Source organism: Coregonus clupeaformis, chromosome 21, assembly GCF_020615455.1.
Source record: "Coregonus clupeaformis isolate EN_2021a chromosome 21, ASM2061545v1, whole genome shotgun sequence".
NCBI classification, from domain to species: domain Eukaryota; kingdom Metazoa; phylum Chordata; class Actinopteri; order Salmoniformes; family Salmonidae; genus Coregonus; species Coregonus clupeaformis.
In genome coordinates, this window is record NC_059212.1 from 15,517,075 (window position 1) to 15,534,999 (window position 17,925).

General features: G+C 42.7%; 1 protein-coding gene across 1 annotated transcript; it reads right to left on the reverse strand.

The window, feature by feature from the left end:
- Positions 1-13,438: 13,438 nt before the first annotated feature.
- Positions 13,439-16,224, reverse strand: LOC121534621 (Krueppel-like factor 4). The gene is made up of 3 exons (XM_041841197.1): positions 16,041-16,224; positions 14,469-15,510; positions 13,439-14,327 (listed from the first exon to the last, which is right to left on the reverse strand). The coding sequence occupies exons 1-3, from the start codon at positions 16,125-16,127 to the stop codon at positions 14,152-14,154; spliced, it is 1,305 nt and encodes a 434-aa protein (XP_041697131.1). The 5' UTR covers positions 16,128-16,224; the 3' UTR covers positions 13,439-14,151.
- Between the last annotated feature and the right edge of the window lie 1,701 nt (positions 16,225-17,925).

Below are 17,925 nucleotides of genomic sequence, written 5' to 3' on the forward strand. Positions count from 1 at the left end.
GTACTAGTCATGGCTCATCGAATATAATTTATATTGTTATTTTTCTGGATTATGTGTGATTTATTTGTATTTTTTATTGCTAGGTATTACAGCACTGTTGGAATTAGAAACACAAGGATTTCGCTGCACCTGCGATAACATCTGCAAATCTGTGTATGCGACCACTAAACTTTGATTTGATAATGAATAATGACGATGATAAGAGATACTATCATTCATGAAGATCACACTGATAGGTAATGTAGCTTGTCTGACATGCTTTTGTAACAGGCGTGCGTGCACGTGCTGAGGAGAATGACAACGCTCTTTTGTTTTAAGTCAGGTGGCTAGAAACAGCTAAACCTACTAGGCTACTATACATTGTACCATTTGTACCATTGTACCATTTGTCATGGAATGATGTACGAGAATGACATTCTCAGGCTAAAATTATATCTAATAGCTGTCTACAAGTCTGTATCATTCACAGGATGTCTTTGCAGATGTCGGTTGAGAGAGACAAGGGGCAAGTGAGTACAGTCCAACTGTGACATGAAAAGACATTGAAATTTGGTCTGTCTGCCCTGGCCTTGATTTCAACGTCAACAGACATTGTTTTGTGGTCCAAACCGGCCTTGTATTCAACATCCACAGATGTCCAGTACAGTAGAGCAAAGTATAGTTAAGTACAGTATAATGTATTATATTGTACTATACTGTACTTTACTATACTTCACTGTACTGAACTAAACTCTACTGTACTGTACTGTATTCTACTGTACTGAACTAAACTCTACTGTGTTCTACTGTACTGTACTGTACTGTGCTGTCCAAACTTGTGAAACATAGACATCCATGATTTGTTCAGAGTTGGTCAAGACTGACCAAATGTGGTCTTGTTTGGGGGCGGAGCTCATTAGAATAATATCCAGCATGCTTCGCAAGTGTTCCTTTTCACATTTGCAGTCAACGTTCTTTTGGGTCTGGAGGCGGTAGGCAGGGTACTCACGCATCACCCCAGGTAACGAACACCCAAACATGTTCAGAGCCCTTTGCGGCGCACTGTACTTTATCTATCTCCTTTCCCGATCACTTGGTACGTTCCCAGTGTAAGGCGCTAGTCGATTCAGGCGCAGCTGGGAATTTTATGGACAGGGCATTTGCACACCGTCAAGACATTTAATTGGTTCCCCTAACAATTCCACTCCCCATCAGAGCACTTGATAGTCGACCATTAGGGTCCGGGTTGGTTAAGGAAGTTACGGTACCAGTCACCATGATTACGCAGGAGACGCATGTTGAGCAGATCACCTTTATGATTATTGAGTATCCTGCTTACCCTGTAGTCTTGGGTATCCCGTGGTTAGCCCTTCACAACCCTAATTTCTCATGGCCGCAGAGGGTTCTTATGGGATGGTCACGTGAGTGTCTGGGTGTTTCCGTTGGTGCGACCACGGTGGAAAGTCCAGAGACGCAAGCGACTAAATTACCACCTCATCGGGAGGGGGATTGCGCGATAAACCTTCGGGTAGACGCTGTACCTCCCAGGAGTCATGTGTATCCCCTGTCGCAGGCTGAAACGGAGGCTATGGAAATATACGTCACTGAGTCCCTGCGCCAGGGGTATATACAGTGGGGAAAAAAAGTATTTAGTCAGCCACCAATTGTGCAAGTTCTCCCACTTAAAAAGATGAGAGAGGCCTGTAATTTTCATCATAGGTACACGTCAACTATGACAGACAAATTGAGAAAAAGATATCCAGAAAATCACATTGTAGGATTTTTTATGAATTTATTTGCATATTTTGGTGGAAAATAAGTATTTGGTCACCTACAAACAAGCAAGATTTCTGGCTCTCACAGACCTGTAACTTCTTCTTTAAGAGGCTCCTCTGTCCTCCACTCGTTACCTGTATTAATGGCACCTGTTTGAACTTGTTATCAGAATAAAAGACACCTGTCCACAACCTCAAACAGTCACACTCCAAACTCCACTATGGCCAAGACCAAAGAGCTGTCAAAGGACACCAGAAACAAAATTGTAGACCTGCACCAGGCTAGGAAGACTGAATCTGCAATAGGTAAGCAGCTTGGTTTGAAGAAATCAACTGTGGGAGCAATTATTAGGAAATGGAAGACATACAAGACCACTGATAATCTCCATCGATCTGGGGCTCCACGCAAGATCTCACCCCGTGAGGTCAAAATGATCACAAGAACGGTGAGTAAAAATCCCAGAACCACACGGGGGGACCTAGTGAATGACCTGCAGAGAGCTGGGACCAAAGTAACAAAGCCTACCATCAGTAACACACTACGCCGCCAGGGACTCAAATCCAGCAGTGCCAGACGTGTCCCCCTGCTTAAGCCAGTACATGTCCAGGCCCGTCTGAAGTTTGCTAGAGTGCATTTGGATGATCCAGAAGAGGATTGGGATAATGTCATATGGTCAGATGAAACCAAAATATAACTTTTTGGTAAAACTCAGCTCGTCGTGTTTGGAGGACAAAGAATGCTGAGTTGCATCCAAAGAACACCATACCTACTGTGAAGCATGGGGGTGGAAACATCATGCTTTGGGGCTGTTTTTCTGCAAAGGGACCAGGACGACTGATCCGTGTAAAGGAAAGAATGAATGGGGCCATGTATCGTGAGATTTTGAGTGAAAGCCTCCTTCCATCAGCAAGGGCATTGAAGATGAAACGTGGCTGGGTCTTTCAGCATGACAATGATCCCAAACACACCTCCCGGGCAACGAAGGAGTGGCTTCGTAAGAAGCATTTCAAGGTCCTGGAGTGGCCTAGCCAGTCTCCAGATCTCAACCCCATAGAAAATCTTTGGAGGGAGTTGAAAGTCCGTGTTGCCCAGCGACAGCCCCAAAACATCACTGCTCTAGATGAGATCTGCATGGAGGAATGGGCCAAAATACCAGCAACAGTGTGTGAAAACCTTGTGAAGACTTACAGAAAACGTTTGACCTGTGTCATTGCCAACAAAGGGTATATAACAAAGTATTGAGAAACTTTTGTTATTGACCAAATACTTATTTTCCACCATAATTTGCAAATAAATTCATAAAAAATCCTACAATGTGATTTTCTGGAATTCTTTTTCTCATTTTGTCTGTCATAGTTGACGTGTACCTATGATGAAAATTACAGGCCTCTCTCATCATTTTAAGTGGGAGAACTTGCACAATTGGTGGCTGACTAAATACTTTTTTCCCCCACTGTATGTCCCTCCACTTCACCTGCCTCCTCGAGTTTCTTCTTTGTGAAGAAGAAAGATGGCGGTTTATGCCTGTGCATTGATTATCGACCACTGAATAATGTGACGGTACGATTTAGTTATCCTCTTCCCCTCATTCCTTCAGTGATTGAGTCAATGCATGGGGCCCGTTTTTTCACCAAATTAGACCTCAGGAGTGCCTACAACCTGGTGCGTATTCGGGAAGGGGATGAGTGGAAAACAGCATTCAGCACAACCTCGGGGCATTATGAATACCTGGTGATACCCTACGGTTTGATGAATGCTCTATCCGTTTTCCAGTCCTTTGTGAACGAGGTGTTTCGGGACATGCTTGGTCGCGGTGTGGTGGTCTACATCGATGACATCCTGGTGTATTCTGCTATGCGCGCCGAGCATGTGTCCCTGGTTCGCAAAGTACTGGTTCGACTGCTGGAAAATGATTTTTATGCCAAGGCAAAGAAGTGTGAGTTTTTCCAGCAGTCAATCTCCTTCCTCGGGTATCGCATTACCACCACAGGTGTGGAGATGGAGGGAGACCGCATTGCAGCCGTGCGTAATTGGCCAACTCCAACCACGGTAAAGGAGGTGCAGCGCTTCCTTGGCTTTGCCAACTACTATCAAAGGATTATTTGGGGCTTTGGCAAGGTCGCAGCTCCCATTACCTCCTTGTTGAAGGGTGGGCCGTCCCGGCTCCGCTGGTCTGTTGAGGCTGATTTGGCCTTCAGTAGATTGCAGGGTCTGTTCACCTCAGCCCCGGTACTGGCTCACCCCGATCCATCACTACCGTTCGTAGTGGAGGTGGATGTGTCCGAGGTAGGGATAGGAGCTGTCTTATCCCAACGCTCAGGCACGCCACCCAAGCTCCGCCCCTGTGGCTTTTTTTCTAAGAAGCTCAGCTCGGCGGAGCAGAACTACGGCGTTGGTGATCGGGAGCTGCTGGCTGTTGTCCGAGCTTTGACGGTGTGGAGACATTGGCTCGAAGGGGCGAAACACCCTTTCTCGTCAGGACAGACCCACCGTAATCTGGAGTACATTCGGGCAGCGAGGAGGCTGAATCCTCGCCAGGCCAGGTGGGCCCTCTTCTTCACCCGGTTTGATTTCACACTCTCATACATTCCGGGTACGAAGAACGTGAAGGCAGACGCACTGTCTCGGCTGTATGACACAGAGGAGAGGCCCAGAGACAACACCCCCATACTCCCAGCCTTATGCATTGTGGCACCGGTAGTATGGACGCAGATATAGCGCAGCCATTATGCACAGATCCATCTCCACCGCAGTGTCCAGCTGGGCTGCAGTACGTGCCTGCGCTTATTCGTGATCGACTGATCTACTGGGCACACACGTCACCCTCCTCTGGTCATCCAGGTAACGGTCATACAATGCGCTGCCTGACCGAGAAGTACTGGTGGCCTACCTTGGCTAAGGACGTGAGGGTGTATGTTTCCTCATGCTCAGTGTGCGCCCAGAGTCAGGCACCTAGGCACCTCCCAGCGGGTAAACTACAACCTTTACCAGTTCCACAACGACCATGGTCTCACCTGAGTATTGATTTTCTCACAGATCTTCCCCACTCCCAAGGTAACACCACTATCCTGGTCGTTGTGGACCGCTTTTCAAAGTCCTGCCGCCTCCTTCCTCTGCCCGGTCTCCCCACAGCCCTACAAACTGCGGAGGCTCTGTTTACTCACGTCTTCCGGCACTACGGGGTACCAGAGGATATAGTGTCCGACCGAGGTCCCCAGTTCACGTCTAGAGTCTGGAAGGCGTTCATGGAACGTCTGGGGGTCTCGGTCAGCCTGACCTCTGGTTTTCACCACGAGAGCAATGGGCAGGTGCCGCGCGTCAGGGGGGGTGGGTACTGTCACGACTTCCGCCGAGGCTGCCCCCCCTCCTGGTTCGGGCAGGCTTCGGCGTTCGTCGTCACCGGAGTACTAGCTACTGCCGATCCCATTCTCATCACTCCACTTGTCATGTCAATCACACACACCTGGTGCTCATTCCCCTAATTAGTATGTGTATAAGTGTTCCCTCTGTGAGTGATTGTTTGTTGTGAGAGTGTGTAGCTCGGTTGAGCTACATTTCACTGTGTTATTGCCAAGGTGGATGTTTTCCCTTGTATAGTTTCGTTTGACGCTTGGGGCGTTTGATTTATGCAAACGGATTCAACTTTGTACTTCGGTATTTTACCTCCTGCACCTGACTCCTTCATTCACACCTCGTCACAGCTGTTGGTTTTTTCTATTGGTCTAAAAAACTTTGACCATGATCCCTGCCAGTTCTAAAGCTTTTGAAAAAGCTACAAACAACAATGAAAAAAGTTGAAGTTTATTTAATTAAGTTGTTGCGAATTGCTAGATTTGTTCCTTTTTGTGATTAATATTTAACTTGCCTATTTTGATTTGATCTGCCTAGTTTGGCCTGATTTGATGACTAGATTTAATTACTTATTATTTATTGAACTTTTGATTTATTGAATGATAGATTTTGAAATGTATTTAATTTGTTTGAACATTGAATCCTGTTTTGACGAAATGTAATTGTTCTGAGAAAGATGGAAAATGCTTTACCTTGTTGCTAAGACAGGTGGGAAGCTGAGTCTTGAGGGATTTCAGAGAAGGCAGTGCGATGCTAGTGGGCAGGTTAGCTATTAAAGTCTTGAAGGAAGGAGAATTTGAACAGGTCCTGGATATTGACTCTACTTTTTAATCTGGCATCACTGCATAATGTTCAGAGAAAATAGTTACTCTTTTACTATGATATAAACAGTATTCCTCAGCTACAGTAGCATACTGACCACTCAGAGTAAAATAACTAAAATATTTCCCATTTGGATTCAATCCCATGTGTAATAAACAGGTTATTGAAGTATATAAATATGAAAGGGAAAATGTGAATGTCATTGGGTGTCCTGTTGCCTGGTCAGAGCCGTACCGCCCCACTGGTGAGTTTAGCTTCTGACCTAGTGTTGAGTTCACCCAGCTCAGGATTCCTCTTTTAAGTAAACAAATGAAACCATAGCAGGGCCTCCATGACAACGAGCCACAACCCCAAACTGTGTACAGTGCCTTCGGAAAGTATTCAGACCCCTTGACTTTTTCCACATTTTGTTACGTTACAGCCTTATTCTAAAATTGATTAAATAAATAAAAAATCCTCAGCAATCAACACACAACACCCCATAATGACAAAGCGAAAACAGCCTTTTAGAAATCAGGAATACCTTATTTACATAAGTATTCAAACCCTTTGATATGAGACTCGAAATTGAGCTCAGGTGCATCCTATTTCCATTGATCATCCTTGAGATGTTTCTACAACTTGATTGGAGTCCACCTGTGGTAAATTCAATTAATTGGACATGATTTGAAAAGGCACACACCTGTCTAAATAAGGTCCCACAGTTGACAGTGCATGTCATAGCAAAAAACAAGCCATGAGGTCGAAGGAATTATCCGTAGAGTTCCGAGACAGGATTGTGTCGAGGCACAGATCTGGGGAAGGGTACTAAAAAATGTCTGCATCATTGAAGGTCCCCAAGAACACAGTGGCCTCCATCATTCTTAAATGGAAGAAGTTTGGAACCACCAAGACTCTTCCTAGAGCTGGCCAAACTGAGCAATCGGGGGGAAAGTGCCTTGGTCAGGGAGGTGACCAAGAACCCGATGGTCACTCTGACAGAGCTCTAGAGATCCTCTGTGATGGGAGAACCTTCAAGAAGGTCAACGATCTCTGCAGCACTCCACCAATCAGGCCTTTATGGTAGAGTGGCCAGACGGAAGCAACTCCTCAGTAAAAGGCACTTGACAGCCCGCTTGGAGTTTGCCAAAAGGCACCTAAAGACTCTCAGACCATGAGAAACAAGATTCTCTCGTCTGATGAAACCAAGATTGAACTCTTTGGCCTGAATGCCAAGCATCACGTTTGGAGGAATCCTGGCACCATCTCTACGGTGACGCATGGTGGTGGCAGCATCATGTTGTGGGGATGTTTTTCAGCGGCAGGGACTGTGAGACTAGTTAGGATCGAGGCAAAGATGAAAAGAGCAAAGTACAGAGAGATCCTTGATGAAAAACTCCTCCAGAGCGCTCAGGACCTCAGACTGGGGCGAAGGTTCACCTTCCAACAGGACAATGACCCTAAGCACACAGCCAAGACAACTCAGGAGTGGCTCTGAATGTACTTGAGTGGCCCAGCCAGAGCCAGGACTTGAACCCGATCAAACGTCTCTGGAGAGACCTGAAAATACAGCAATGCTCCCCATCCAACCTGACATACAGTTGAAGTCGGGAGTTTACATACACCTAAGCCAAATACATTTAAACTCAGTTTTTCACAGTTCCTGACATGTAATCCTAGTAGTATCCCAGTTAGGATCACCACTTTATTTTAAGAATGTGAAATGTCAGAATAATAGTAGAGAGAATTATTTATTTCAGCTTCTATTTCTTTCATCACATTCCCAGTGGGTCAGAAGTTTACATACACTCAATTAGTATTTGGTAGCATTGCCTTTAAATTGTTTAAAACTTGGGTCAAACATTTCGAGTAGCCTTCCACAAGCTTCCCACAATAAGTTGGGTGAATTTTGGCCCATTCCTCCTGACAGAGCTGGTGTAACTGAGTCAGGTTTGTAGGCCTCCTTGCTCGCACACGCTTTTTCAGTTCTGCCCACAAATGTTCTATAGGATTGAGGTCAGGGCTTTGTGATGGCCACTCCAATACCTTGACTTTGTTGTCCTTAAGCCATTTTGCCACAACTTTGGAAGTATGCTTGGGGTCATTGTCCATTTGGAAGACCCATTTGCGACCAAGCTTTAACTTCCTGACTGATATCTTGAGATGTTGCTTCAATATATCCACATAATTTTCCTTCCTCATGATGCCATCTATTTTGTGAAGTGCAACAGTTCCTCCTGCAGCAAAGCACCCCAACAGCATGATGCTGCCACCACCGTGCTTCATGGAGTGGTGTTCTTCGGCAAGCAGCCCCCTTTTTCCTCCAAACATAACGATGGTCATTATGGCCAAACAGTTCTATTTTTGTTTCATCAGACCAGAGGACATTTCTCCAAAAAGTACGATCTTTGTCCCCATGTGCAGTTGCAAACCGTAGTCTGGCTTTTTTCTGGCGGTTTTGGAGCAGTGGCTTCTTCCTTGCCGAGCGGCCTTTCAGGTTATGTCAATATAGGACTTGTTTTACTGTGGATATAGATACGTTTGTACCCGTTTCCTCCAGCATCTTCACACGGTCCTTTGCTGTTGTTCTGGGATTGATTTGCACTTTTCGCACCAAAGTACGTTCATCTCTAGGAGACAGAATGCGTCTCCTTCCTGAGCGGTATGACGGCTGCGTGGTCCCATGGTGTTTATACTTGCGTACTATTGTTTGTACAGATGAACGTGGTACCTTCAGGCATTTGGAAATTGCTCCCAAGGATGAACCAGACTTGTGGAGGTCTACCATTTTTTTCAGAGGTCTTGGCTGATTTCATTAGATTTTCCCATGATGTCAAGCAAAGGGGCACTGAGTTTGAAGGTAGGCCTTGAAATACATCCACAGGTACACCTCCAATTGACTCAAATGATGTCAATTAGCCTATCAGAAGCTTCTAAAGCCATGACATAATTTTCTGGAATTTTCCAAGCTGTTTAAAGGCACAGTCAACTTTGTGTATGTAAACTTCTGACCCACTGGAATTGTGATACAGTGAATTTAAAGGGAAATAATCTGTCTGTAAACAATTGTTGGAAAACGTATTTGTGTCTTGCACATAGTAGATGTCCTAACCGACTTGCCAAAACTATTGTTTGTTTATCAAGAAATGTGTGGATTGGTTGAAAAACAAGTTTTAATGACTCCAACCTAAGTGTATGTAAACGTTCGACTTGAACTGTAGCTTGAGAGGATCTGCAGAGAAGAATGGGAGAAAGTCCCCAAATACATTTAACATTTTAGTCATTTAGCAGACGCTCTTATCCGGAGCGACTTACAGTTAGTGAGTGCATACATTTTCATACTGGTCCCCTGTGGGAATCGAACCCTCAACCCTGGCGTTGCAAGCGCCATGCTCTACCAACTGAGCTACACGGGACAGCAAATACAGGTGTGCCAAGCTTGTAGCGTCATACCCAAGAAGACTCGAGGCTGTAATCACTGCCAATGGTGCTTCAACAAAGTACTGAGTAAAGGGTGTGAATACTAATGTAAATGTGATATTTCCGTTTAGCAAAAAAGTCTAAAAACCTGTTTTTGCTTTGTCATTATGGGGTATTGTGTTAAGATTGATGAGGAAAAAATGATTTAATCAATTTTACAATAAGGCTGTAACGTAACAAAATGTGGAAAAAGTCAAGGGGTCTGAATACTTTCCGAAGGCACATGAGTTAAAATCTGCCATCGCTTGACACTGTCAATACTTGGCTTCTAGAGGATTTATGTTATTACTGTGTAATTACTGTATAACAATAAAATGTGAAGTAATGTATATTAACACTTACGACAATATGTCTAACTTTATGACACAGTTATTGAATGGCACAGTCAACTGTCCAAAAGGATAAGATATAGTTAGGCCTATATTTGGGGGACGTGAAATTATTTATTCATTCCCTGCAACCATAAGAATCATAGACAAGCTACCCAGTCACTTAGGATGCCTATCTGTTGGAAGGGAAGGGAGACAGCTAAAGTAAACATTGTATTCCCCACACTATGCTAAGTAAAACCCAGGTTGAACCACCCATATATCAGACAGAGTTGTATTATTCAGCTCAATGTAGGCCACATAGCAGGCAACGGGTGGAGGAAATGTTTTACGCAGACACAGAAGTCCCAATATACTTAAGACACAGGCCACCTTGTTTGGGATCAGAGTTTAAAATACCTACAACATACAATTCTAGCCTCACATATGGACCAGGAACACTTTGGAACTTGTGGAGGTCATGGGAAGTAAAAAGCTAAATGAGACCACATTATACTTGTAATATTATTACAATGTCCATCAACAGTTTTGGTAAGGACTGCTTTGTCAGGAAATGTGTTTGTGTTTAGATTTGTGTATTAGTTAATGTAATTTTGGAGTTTAAAGTGAACGAAGACCAAGGAAGGAGTGATATTCTTGGTTTGGTGTTACAGCTTGGTTACATCAGTGCAATGGTACAAGACTGCCCTCATGAGATAGATGATAGAATTGACAACATTTTTCACTTTTAAGTAGCCTAATAAATGCAAGTTGGTAAAATGAACAGGAGAGGGCGACAATCGCCATCTGTACAGCCAACCATGATAGTGGGACCCAATATCCACCTTATTACAGTGTATTACTGTAAATATAGGCCTAACTATTGCTATGGCATCTCTTCAGTTTGGCTTTAAATTATTTAATTACATTGGTTGGTGAGACCATGGTGCTTGCCTACGGAGCTGTGAGGGGAACGGCACCTCCGTACCTTCAGGCTCTGATCAGTCCCTACACCCAAACGAGGGCATTGCGTTCATCCACCTCTGGCCTGCTGGCTCCCCTACCTCTGCTGAAGCACAGTTCCCGCTCAGCCCAGTCAAAACTGTTCGCTGCTCTGGCACCCCAATGGTGGAACAAGCTCCCTCACGACGCCAGGACAGCGGAGTCACTCACCACCTTCCGGAGACATTTGAAACCCCACCTCTTTAAGGAACACCTGGAATAGGATAAAGTAATCATTCTAACCCCCCCTTACCCCACCCCCCAAAAAAAAAAAATACGTAAATGTAATGTAAATGTAAGCACTGAAGTATCCAACCTATAGTTCTTAAAACCACTGTGCTCAGAACTTGTGCTGCGTAGACTAAAGATAAAACTTCAAATGCAGTGTACTTTATGAGGCCGTTAAAAAAAAAAGATACATCTTAAGTGATGCTTTAATCAGTCTCTTGAGGAAAGGCCTACAAACGTTTTGGCGGTAAAGCCATCCTTAATGTTGGTTCCAACCAATAGCACCTGTCTTACATAATGCCAACCATGACATTGCATGAAAATGCTGTATAAAAGGTATTATTATTAATCAAAGTAGATGTGCATCTGACAATTAGATTTCAATGTAAGGAGCCACACATATTTTGGTTTCATTTTGAATAAAAAATTGACATATAGGCCTAAATCAGCATGGGTACTAGTGATATTAGTCATTATAAGGAGACATACAGTGGGGGAAAAAAGTATTTAGTCAGCCACCAATTGTGCAAGTTCTCCCACTTAAAAAGATTGTCATCATAGCACGTCAACTATGACAGACAAATTGAGAAAAAAAAATCCAGAAATTCACATTGTAGGATTTTTAATGAATTTATTTGCAAATTATGGTGGAAAATAAGTATTTGGTCACCTACAAACAAGCAAGATTTCTGGCTCTCACAGACCTGTAACTTCTTCTTTAAGAGGCTCCTCTGTCCTCCACTCGTTACCTGTATGAATGGCACCTGTTTGAACTTGTTATCAGTATAAAAGACACCTGTCCACAACCTCAAACAGTCACACTCCAAACTCCACTATGGCCAAGACCAAAGAGCTGTCAAAGGACACCAGAAACAAAATTGTAGACCTGCACCAGGCTGGGAAGACTGAATCTGCAATAGGTAAGCAGCTTGGTTTGATGAAATCAACTGTGGGAGCAATTATTAGGAAATGGAAGACATACAAGACCACTGATAATCTCCCTCGATCTGGGGCTCCACGCAAGATCTCACCCCGTGGGGTCAAAATGATCACAAGAACGGTGAGCAAAAATCCCAGAACCACACGGGGTGACCTAGTGAATGACCTGCAGAGAGCTGGGACCAAAGTAACAAAGCCTACCATCAGTAACACACTACGCCGCCAGGGACTCAAATCCTGCAGTGCCAGACGTGTCCCCCTGCTTAAGCCAGTACATGTCCAGGCCCGTCTGAAGTTTGCTAGAGTGCATTTGGATGATCCAGAAGAGGATTGGGAGAATGTCATATGGTCAGATGAAACCAAAATATAACTTTTTGGTCAAAACTCAACTCGTCGTGTTTGGAGGACAAAGAATGCTGAGTTGCATCCAAAGAACCTTACCTTACCATACCTACTGTGAAGCATGGGGGTGGAAACATCATGCTTTGGGGCTGTTTTTCTGCAAAGGGACCAGGACGACTGATCCGTGTAAAGGAAAGAATGAATGGGGCCATGTATCGTGAGATTTTGAGTGAAAACCTCCTTCCATCAGCAAGGGCATTGAAGATGAAACATGGCTGGGTCTTTCAGCATGACAATGATCCCAAACACACCGCCCGGGCAACGAAGGAGTGGCTTCGTAAGAAGTATTTCAAGGTCCTGGAGTGGCCTAGCCAGTCTTCAGATCTCAACCCCATAGAAAATATTTGGAGGGAGTTGAAAGTCTGTGTTGCCCAGCGACAGCCCCAAAACATCACTGCTCTAGAGGAGATCTGCATGGAGGAATGGGCCAAAATACCAGCAACAGTGTGTGAAAACCTTGTGAAGACTTACAGAAAACGTTTGACCTGTGTCATTGCCAACAAAGGGTATATAACAAAGTACTGAGAAACTTTTGTTATTGACCAAATACTTATTTTCCACCATAATTTGCAAATAAATTCATTACAAATCCTACTATGTGATTTTCTGGAATTTTTTTCTCATTTTGTCTGTCATAGTTGACGTCTATGATGAAAATTACAGGCCTCTCTCATCTTTTTAAGTGGGAGAACTTGCACAATTGGTGGCTGACTAAATACTTTTTTCCCCCACTGTACATGGTGTTGATTTATATATTTCTCACACGTTGAATTCAAAATGAGGAAACCAAAATATAACCATGGTTACTTTTCCTGGACCCCAGGTAGAGTAGCCACTGCCTTGGCAGAAGCTAATTGGGGATCCTAATAAATACTATACTTAAGCCTATATAATTGTCTGTGAAGGTGTGTAAATAATATAATTTTAGGTCTACAGTATACTATGGGCCACGTTCAGTAGTATGTCCCTAGGCTTGTCTTAGGAAGCCTCAATAAAAGTGTTACCTATTACTATTACAAAGGGGATATTAGACCTCATCCTAGACCCACTGTTATAAAAATGTATGTCCTTTAGGAGGGTGTTTCGATTTCTCGGCCAGACCATACTGTGATCTTAACACTATTCATGTCAAATAAAAAATAAAAACAATTATTCATTTCCATATTATTTTATTTTCATAAAACACAGAGCTATTGCCTTGATGATTTTACAAAACTATATTGCACTTACAGAGTGAAATATAATTTGTTGCTGTCCAAGAGTGAAAATGCATTGCCCTTACAAGTTTTTAAATATTTTGCCCAGAGCTTCAAGTATATCTAGTACAGTTTTGGGAGAATATTTCCTTACAACGTTAGCATCATGTTGTATACAAAATGTATGAAACATTGAAAGGCAGTGTTTAGTACCTCATTTAATTAAGAGCACTTTGAGAAGCTTAATAAGCCTAAGTATTCAAACAATTAAATAGAAGATTTAAAAAATGTTTTGAAATGTGCATAGTTTTATTGTAAATACTATAGAAAACCATAGAAATTCTGGTGATTCTTGTAAACAGCAACAAAGTATCAAAGTTATGCAGTAGGCGTAAGTGATAGAAAACAAATGTCAATTTACATGTAGGCATATGTACAAAGAATATTGGGTAGGCTACAGCCCTTGTTCAGTGTTTTATTTCAAAAGCCAAAATAGCAACCATCAGCAGTCACCAACACTCAATAATTTAAATGGAAGAGTAAGCAAGAAAGGCTCTCCTTTTCCTTAAATATTGTACTACCATAATTTAGAAGAGAATAATAGTATGTACAAGCATTTACATGTCATGTCCAGTCTATTGCCATGATACAAAAATAGAACGTTCAAAGTCAGATCCAACTGTCTCTGTTTACATGTGCCTCTTCATGTGCAGTGCGAGGTGATCTGAGCGCGAGAAGGCCCTCTCACACAGGTGGCACTGGAAAGGCCTCTGACCGGTGTGCTTCCTATAATGACGAGTCAGCTCGTCAGACCTAGCAAATTTCCAACCGCAGCCTTCCCAATTGCAATGGTACGGTTTCTCACCTGTGGATTACAAGGACAATACAGTTAGATTTTTGTGCATAATAGGCTAGTGTGTGTAATTATTTTTTGAAAACATAGCAGATAGATTCCAACAAAACAGAAGAACATGTAGGTTATATAGTAAATTAAATGTGCAATTACCTGTGTGTGTTCGCATGTGAGCCTTTAGATGGGAACTCTTGGTGTAAGTCTTCCCACATCCTGGGAATTCACAGCTGTGCGTCGCCGTGCGCTTTCTCGCCCATGACCGGCGGCCCCGTTTGGGTTTGCCATCTTCTGGCGCGTAGAACTCCAAAAGTGGCGAAGATGGTGGGGTCAATATCACCCCCGGCATGGACGGGTGGTGCACCCGTATGGGCTCCCTGAACATCCTGTACTGTCCATGATACTGTTGCGCACCTTGGTGATGCGCGTACTGCGGTGGATATGGCTCATACTGTTGCGGGTGTGCCATGTGAGAATGCTGGTGATGAGAGTTCATCTCTGCCAAGTGACAGTCTTTGCGCCCCATCCGATCTCGGGACACATTCTGTTGCATGCCGTGAGGTACAAACCCCTGAACAGCAGGTTGATGGTGCGCGAACTCTGTGTGCATGGAAAGCATGTGTTTCTCGTCATACATGTGTCCTATGAAGTCACCTGCCATCATGCACGACTGCTCAGTGTTTTCTGTCTTTATTTTGTATCCCATGGGATGAGAGTTGGTCACTTGTAAGTGGACTGGAGTGGCAGTGGCTATGTTCAAAGCACGCAGTTCAGTGTACTCCCGCCTGTCCGTGGCAGGACGCTTCAGCCTGTAGTCTAGCAGTGTGTCACTCTGATAGTTCATCTCTGGGGTTAGCAGCTCGGCTACCAGACTGTGCCCAGGACTTGTGTTGAAGTTATAGCTGCCATAAGCGTTGGGTGTGAGCTGAGAACCGTCACTGTCATGCCCTGTGCTGCAGCTTTCTGGCGACTCAGGCAGTGAGTATGAGCACGACTGTTGAGATGAGTTGTTATTGTTGTTGGTTCCACTTTCAGATCCAATGGTGTTGGATAAAATGAACTCTAAATCCAAGAATTTCCCCAGGTCATCTTCATCTCTGGTCACTGCAGGTGATTCAACGATACTGAGCTCCACTTCGATCTGGGATCTCAAGTCATCACCTGTTGTTCTGGTATTACAACCATCTACTTTCCAGTCCTATAATGTAAATAAAACGACATTGGCATTTAAATATTGTTTCAGTCAAGAACCTCTTTCCAAAACAGTTGTTGATTTTTCTTTGTGTAGCCTATATAGGCTATACCCACTGGACACATAAGTACGTTTTGATTTACCTTTGTTTGAGTCAACTAACGTGAATTCAACGTGAAATGTGAATTCAACGTGAAATCAACCAAAATTGTCACCACGTATTTGGATTTAGGTTAAAAGTTGGGTGGGAAAATGACGAAATTCCCTTAGGTTAATTGCTTTTTTCAAATACAATCAGTTTTCCACGCTGATTCAACGTCATCACATTGCATTTTTTGGGTTGAAATTACGTGGAAACAACGTTGATTCAAACAGTTTTTGCCCAGTGGGTACATTTATCTCGTGCAAATGACAATGGCTAAATAAACAAAAGAAAAGCAAGCTATAGACTTAAATTGCACACTATGTTATCAACTTTGTATTTTCAGCTAGTTTCTGTTGAAGAAATTACATCGGGGGAAAAAAAGTACACTTACATGGACAATTGCAGACTGTCTTTCCTCCATAGTCTTACTGCTGGAAAACGTAGTAATCGACGGCAGCATCGCATCAGCGAGAGCCATTTCAAAATGTTATTCTACTTAACCTTTCACACCTGTCCAAATTCAGTAAGGCAAACGAAGCTGAAAGATTTACCACAAAACATCTAACGATACGCAATCCAACTCTTAACCAAACGATATAACCCCTGATTACTGTAGTGCCAGCCAATTATAGCCCCGTCCCTTTGTGGGCGTGTCAGAAGCCGTTTCACCTGTCGACCAATAGGGTGAAGTGCTGAGGTAGGCTATACTTTTATTATAAAATCTTACAAAATATCAAAATCGTATTTACAAAAGCCATAGTATGTTTGCCTTAATTAAATAGTCAAAGGGTTGTATCGGGCATATAACACTTTACTTTTCAGTAAGTTTTACTTTGCAGAGAGAGCTGTGATGATGAGAAAGCTGTCATGATATTGAGTTTCAAAAAAGCCAAGTTGAATTTGTTATTATCATTTGTGAAGTCTATAGTTGTGCTATTACATTTATTGCAACTCTATTACCCTCTGATTTCAATCAAATTATTAATCAATAATAATAACCATGTAATAACCATTTATTAATATTACTATATTATTATATATATATATTATAAGGAGACTGTTCTACATTTATATTTATTGATAGTCATTTGAAACGTTGTCCCCTGTGCTTTCCCACTCAAAAACAAGGACTTCAGATTCTATCATGGAATATAACTGAAGGGGGCAGGCGACACTTACCCTGTGCAAACTCGCTATGCAATTAGTTCAATAATATGATAATTTGTCTGATATAATTAATCTGAAATAAAGGGATAATGGTTTATACCCTTCAGTAAATAGTCATGACAGTATGGCCTTCTGAATTAGACCAGTCAAAATAAATATTTTCAAGTGTTTTAAAAGTAGCAATCCTAGGCCTAACACTCATGAACGTAACACCCGATGATTGCATTATTTTGTAAGTAAAATATCCAGCTACTTCTAGAGTTTCGTTTCACTTCTCTCTAACAGACCTTATTTTCGATTTGACAATCTATAGATAGGCCGAATCTCAATCGGCAATATCATCAATTTGTCTCAACGTGATCCCCTAGTTGTTTAACATTTAAACAAATAGAAATGTGTGAACTTGTGACATTTTCAGGGCCATCGAAACAACTTGTTAATCTTGACCGTAATGTTCGTTAATGATCTTTAACATAAACAAACCCATTCGTTGGCTTGATTATTATGGAAATGAAGGTACTTGGCGCATAGAGCATCTGTTGCTGGGCTTGCCGTCCTGATTACAAAGATGAATTTTTCAAACATGTTAGGTCATAGAATCATATACTTTTTTTGTTGAGCTGGAAATATACAATTTAAAGAATTTTACAAACAAATATCGTCTGATGTTCAACATGACATGGCCAGCTGCAAAAAAAGATGTGAAACATTGTGTTGGGCAGCCAAGGTTCTGCTTCAAGTCCCATGCACTATCATGCTATATTGTAGGCCTATTTGTTAATAGACTACAGGGGTAGTTTCTAATTGAGGGAAAAGTGAGTAAGAGATATGTAAATTCTCTTTTATTCAGAATTAAACCAGAGACTCATAGCCTATCTAGAGCTCATTTGCCGAGTGGACTGCCCTGCAAGAGAATCTACTCCATGCCTTTATACCCTGTTATTTTTAAACGTCCTACGCAAATCAGATTCAGTAACCGTTGTGTCTGGAGCCAAGTGGAAATGGAGTTAGTTTCCTGAGGAAAAACGGGACACTTTTGCTGCACTCCACTTTCACTCTTCTGTGACTGCGCGTACCACACACGCGCTCGCACGTTATTCATTTTTTTA

Excerpts from the sequence above, each read along its gene's own strand:
- LOC121534621 (XM_041841197.1), bottom strand. The coding sequence starts at position 16,127 with ATGGCTCTCGCTGATGCGATGCTGCCGTCGATTACTACGTTTTCCAGC. Across the intron at positions 15,511-16,040 it reads GACAGTCTGCAATTGTCCAT|GACTGGAAAGTAGATGGTTG; the intron begins GTAAGTGTACTT and ends TTTACATTATAG. Across the intron at positions 14,328-14,468 it reads TCACATGCGAACACACACAG|GTGAGAAACCGTACCATTGC; the intron begins GTAATTGCACAT and ends TGTAATCCACAG.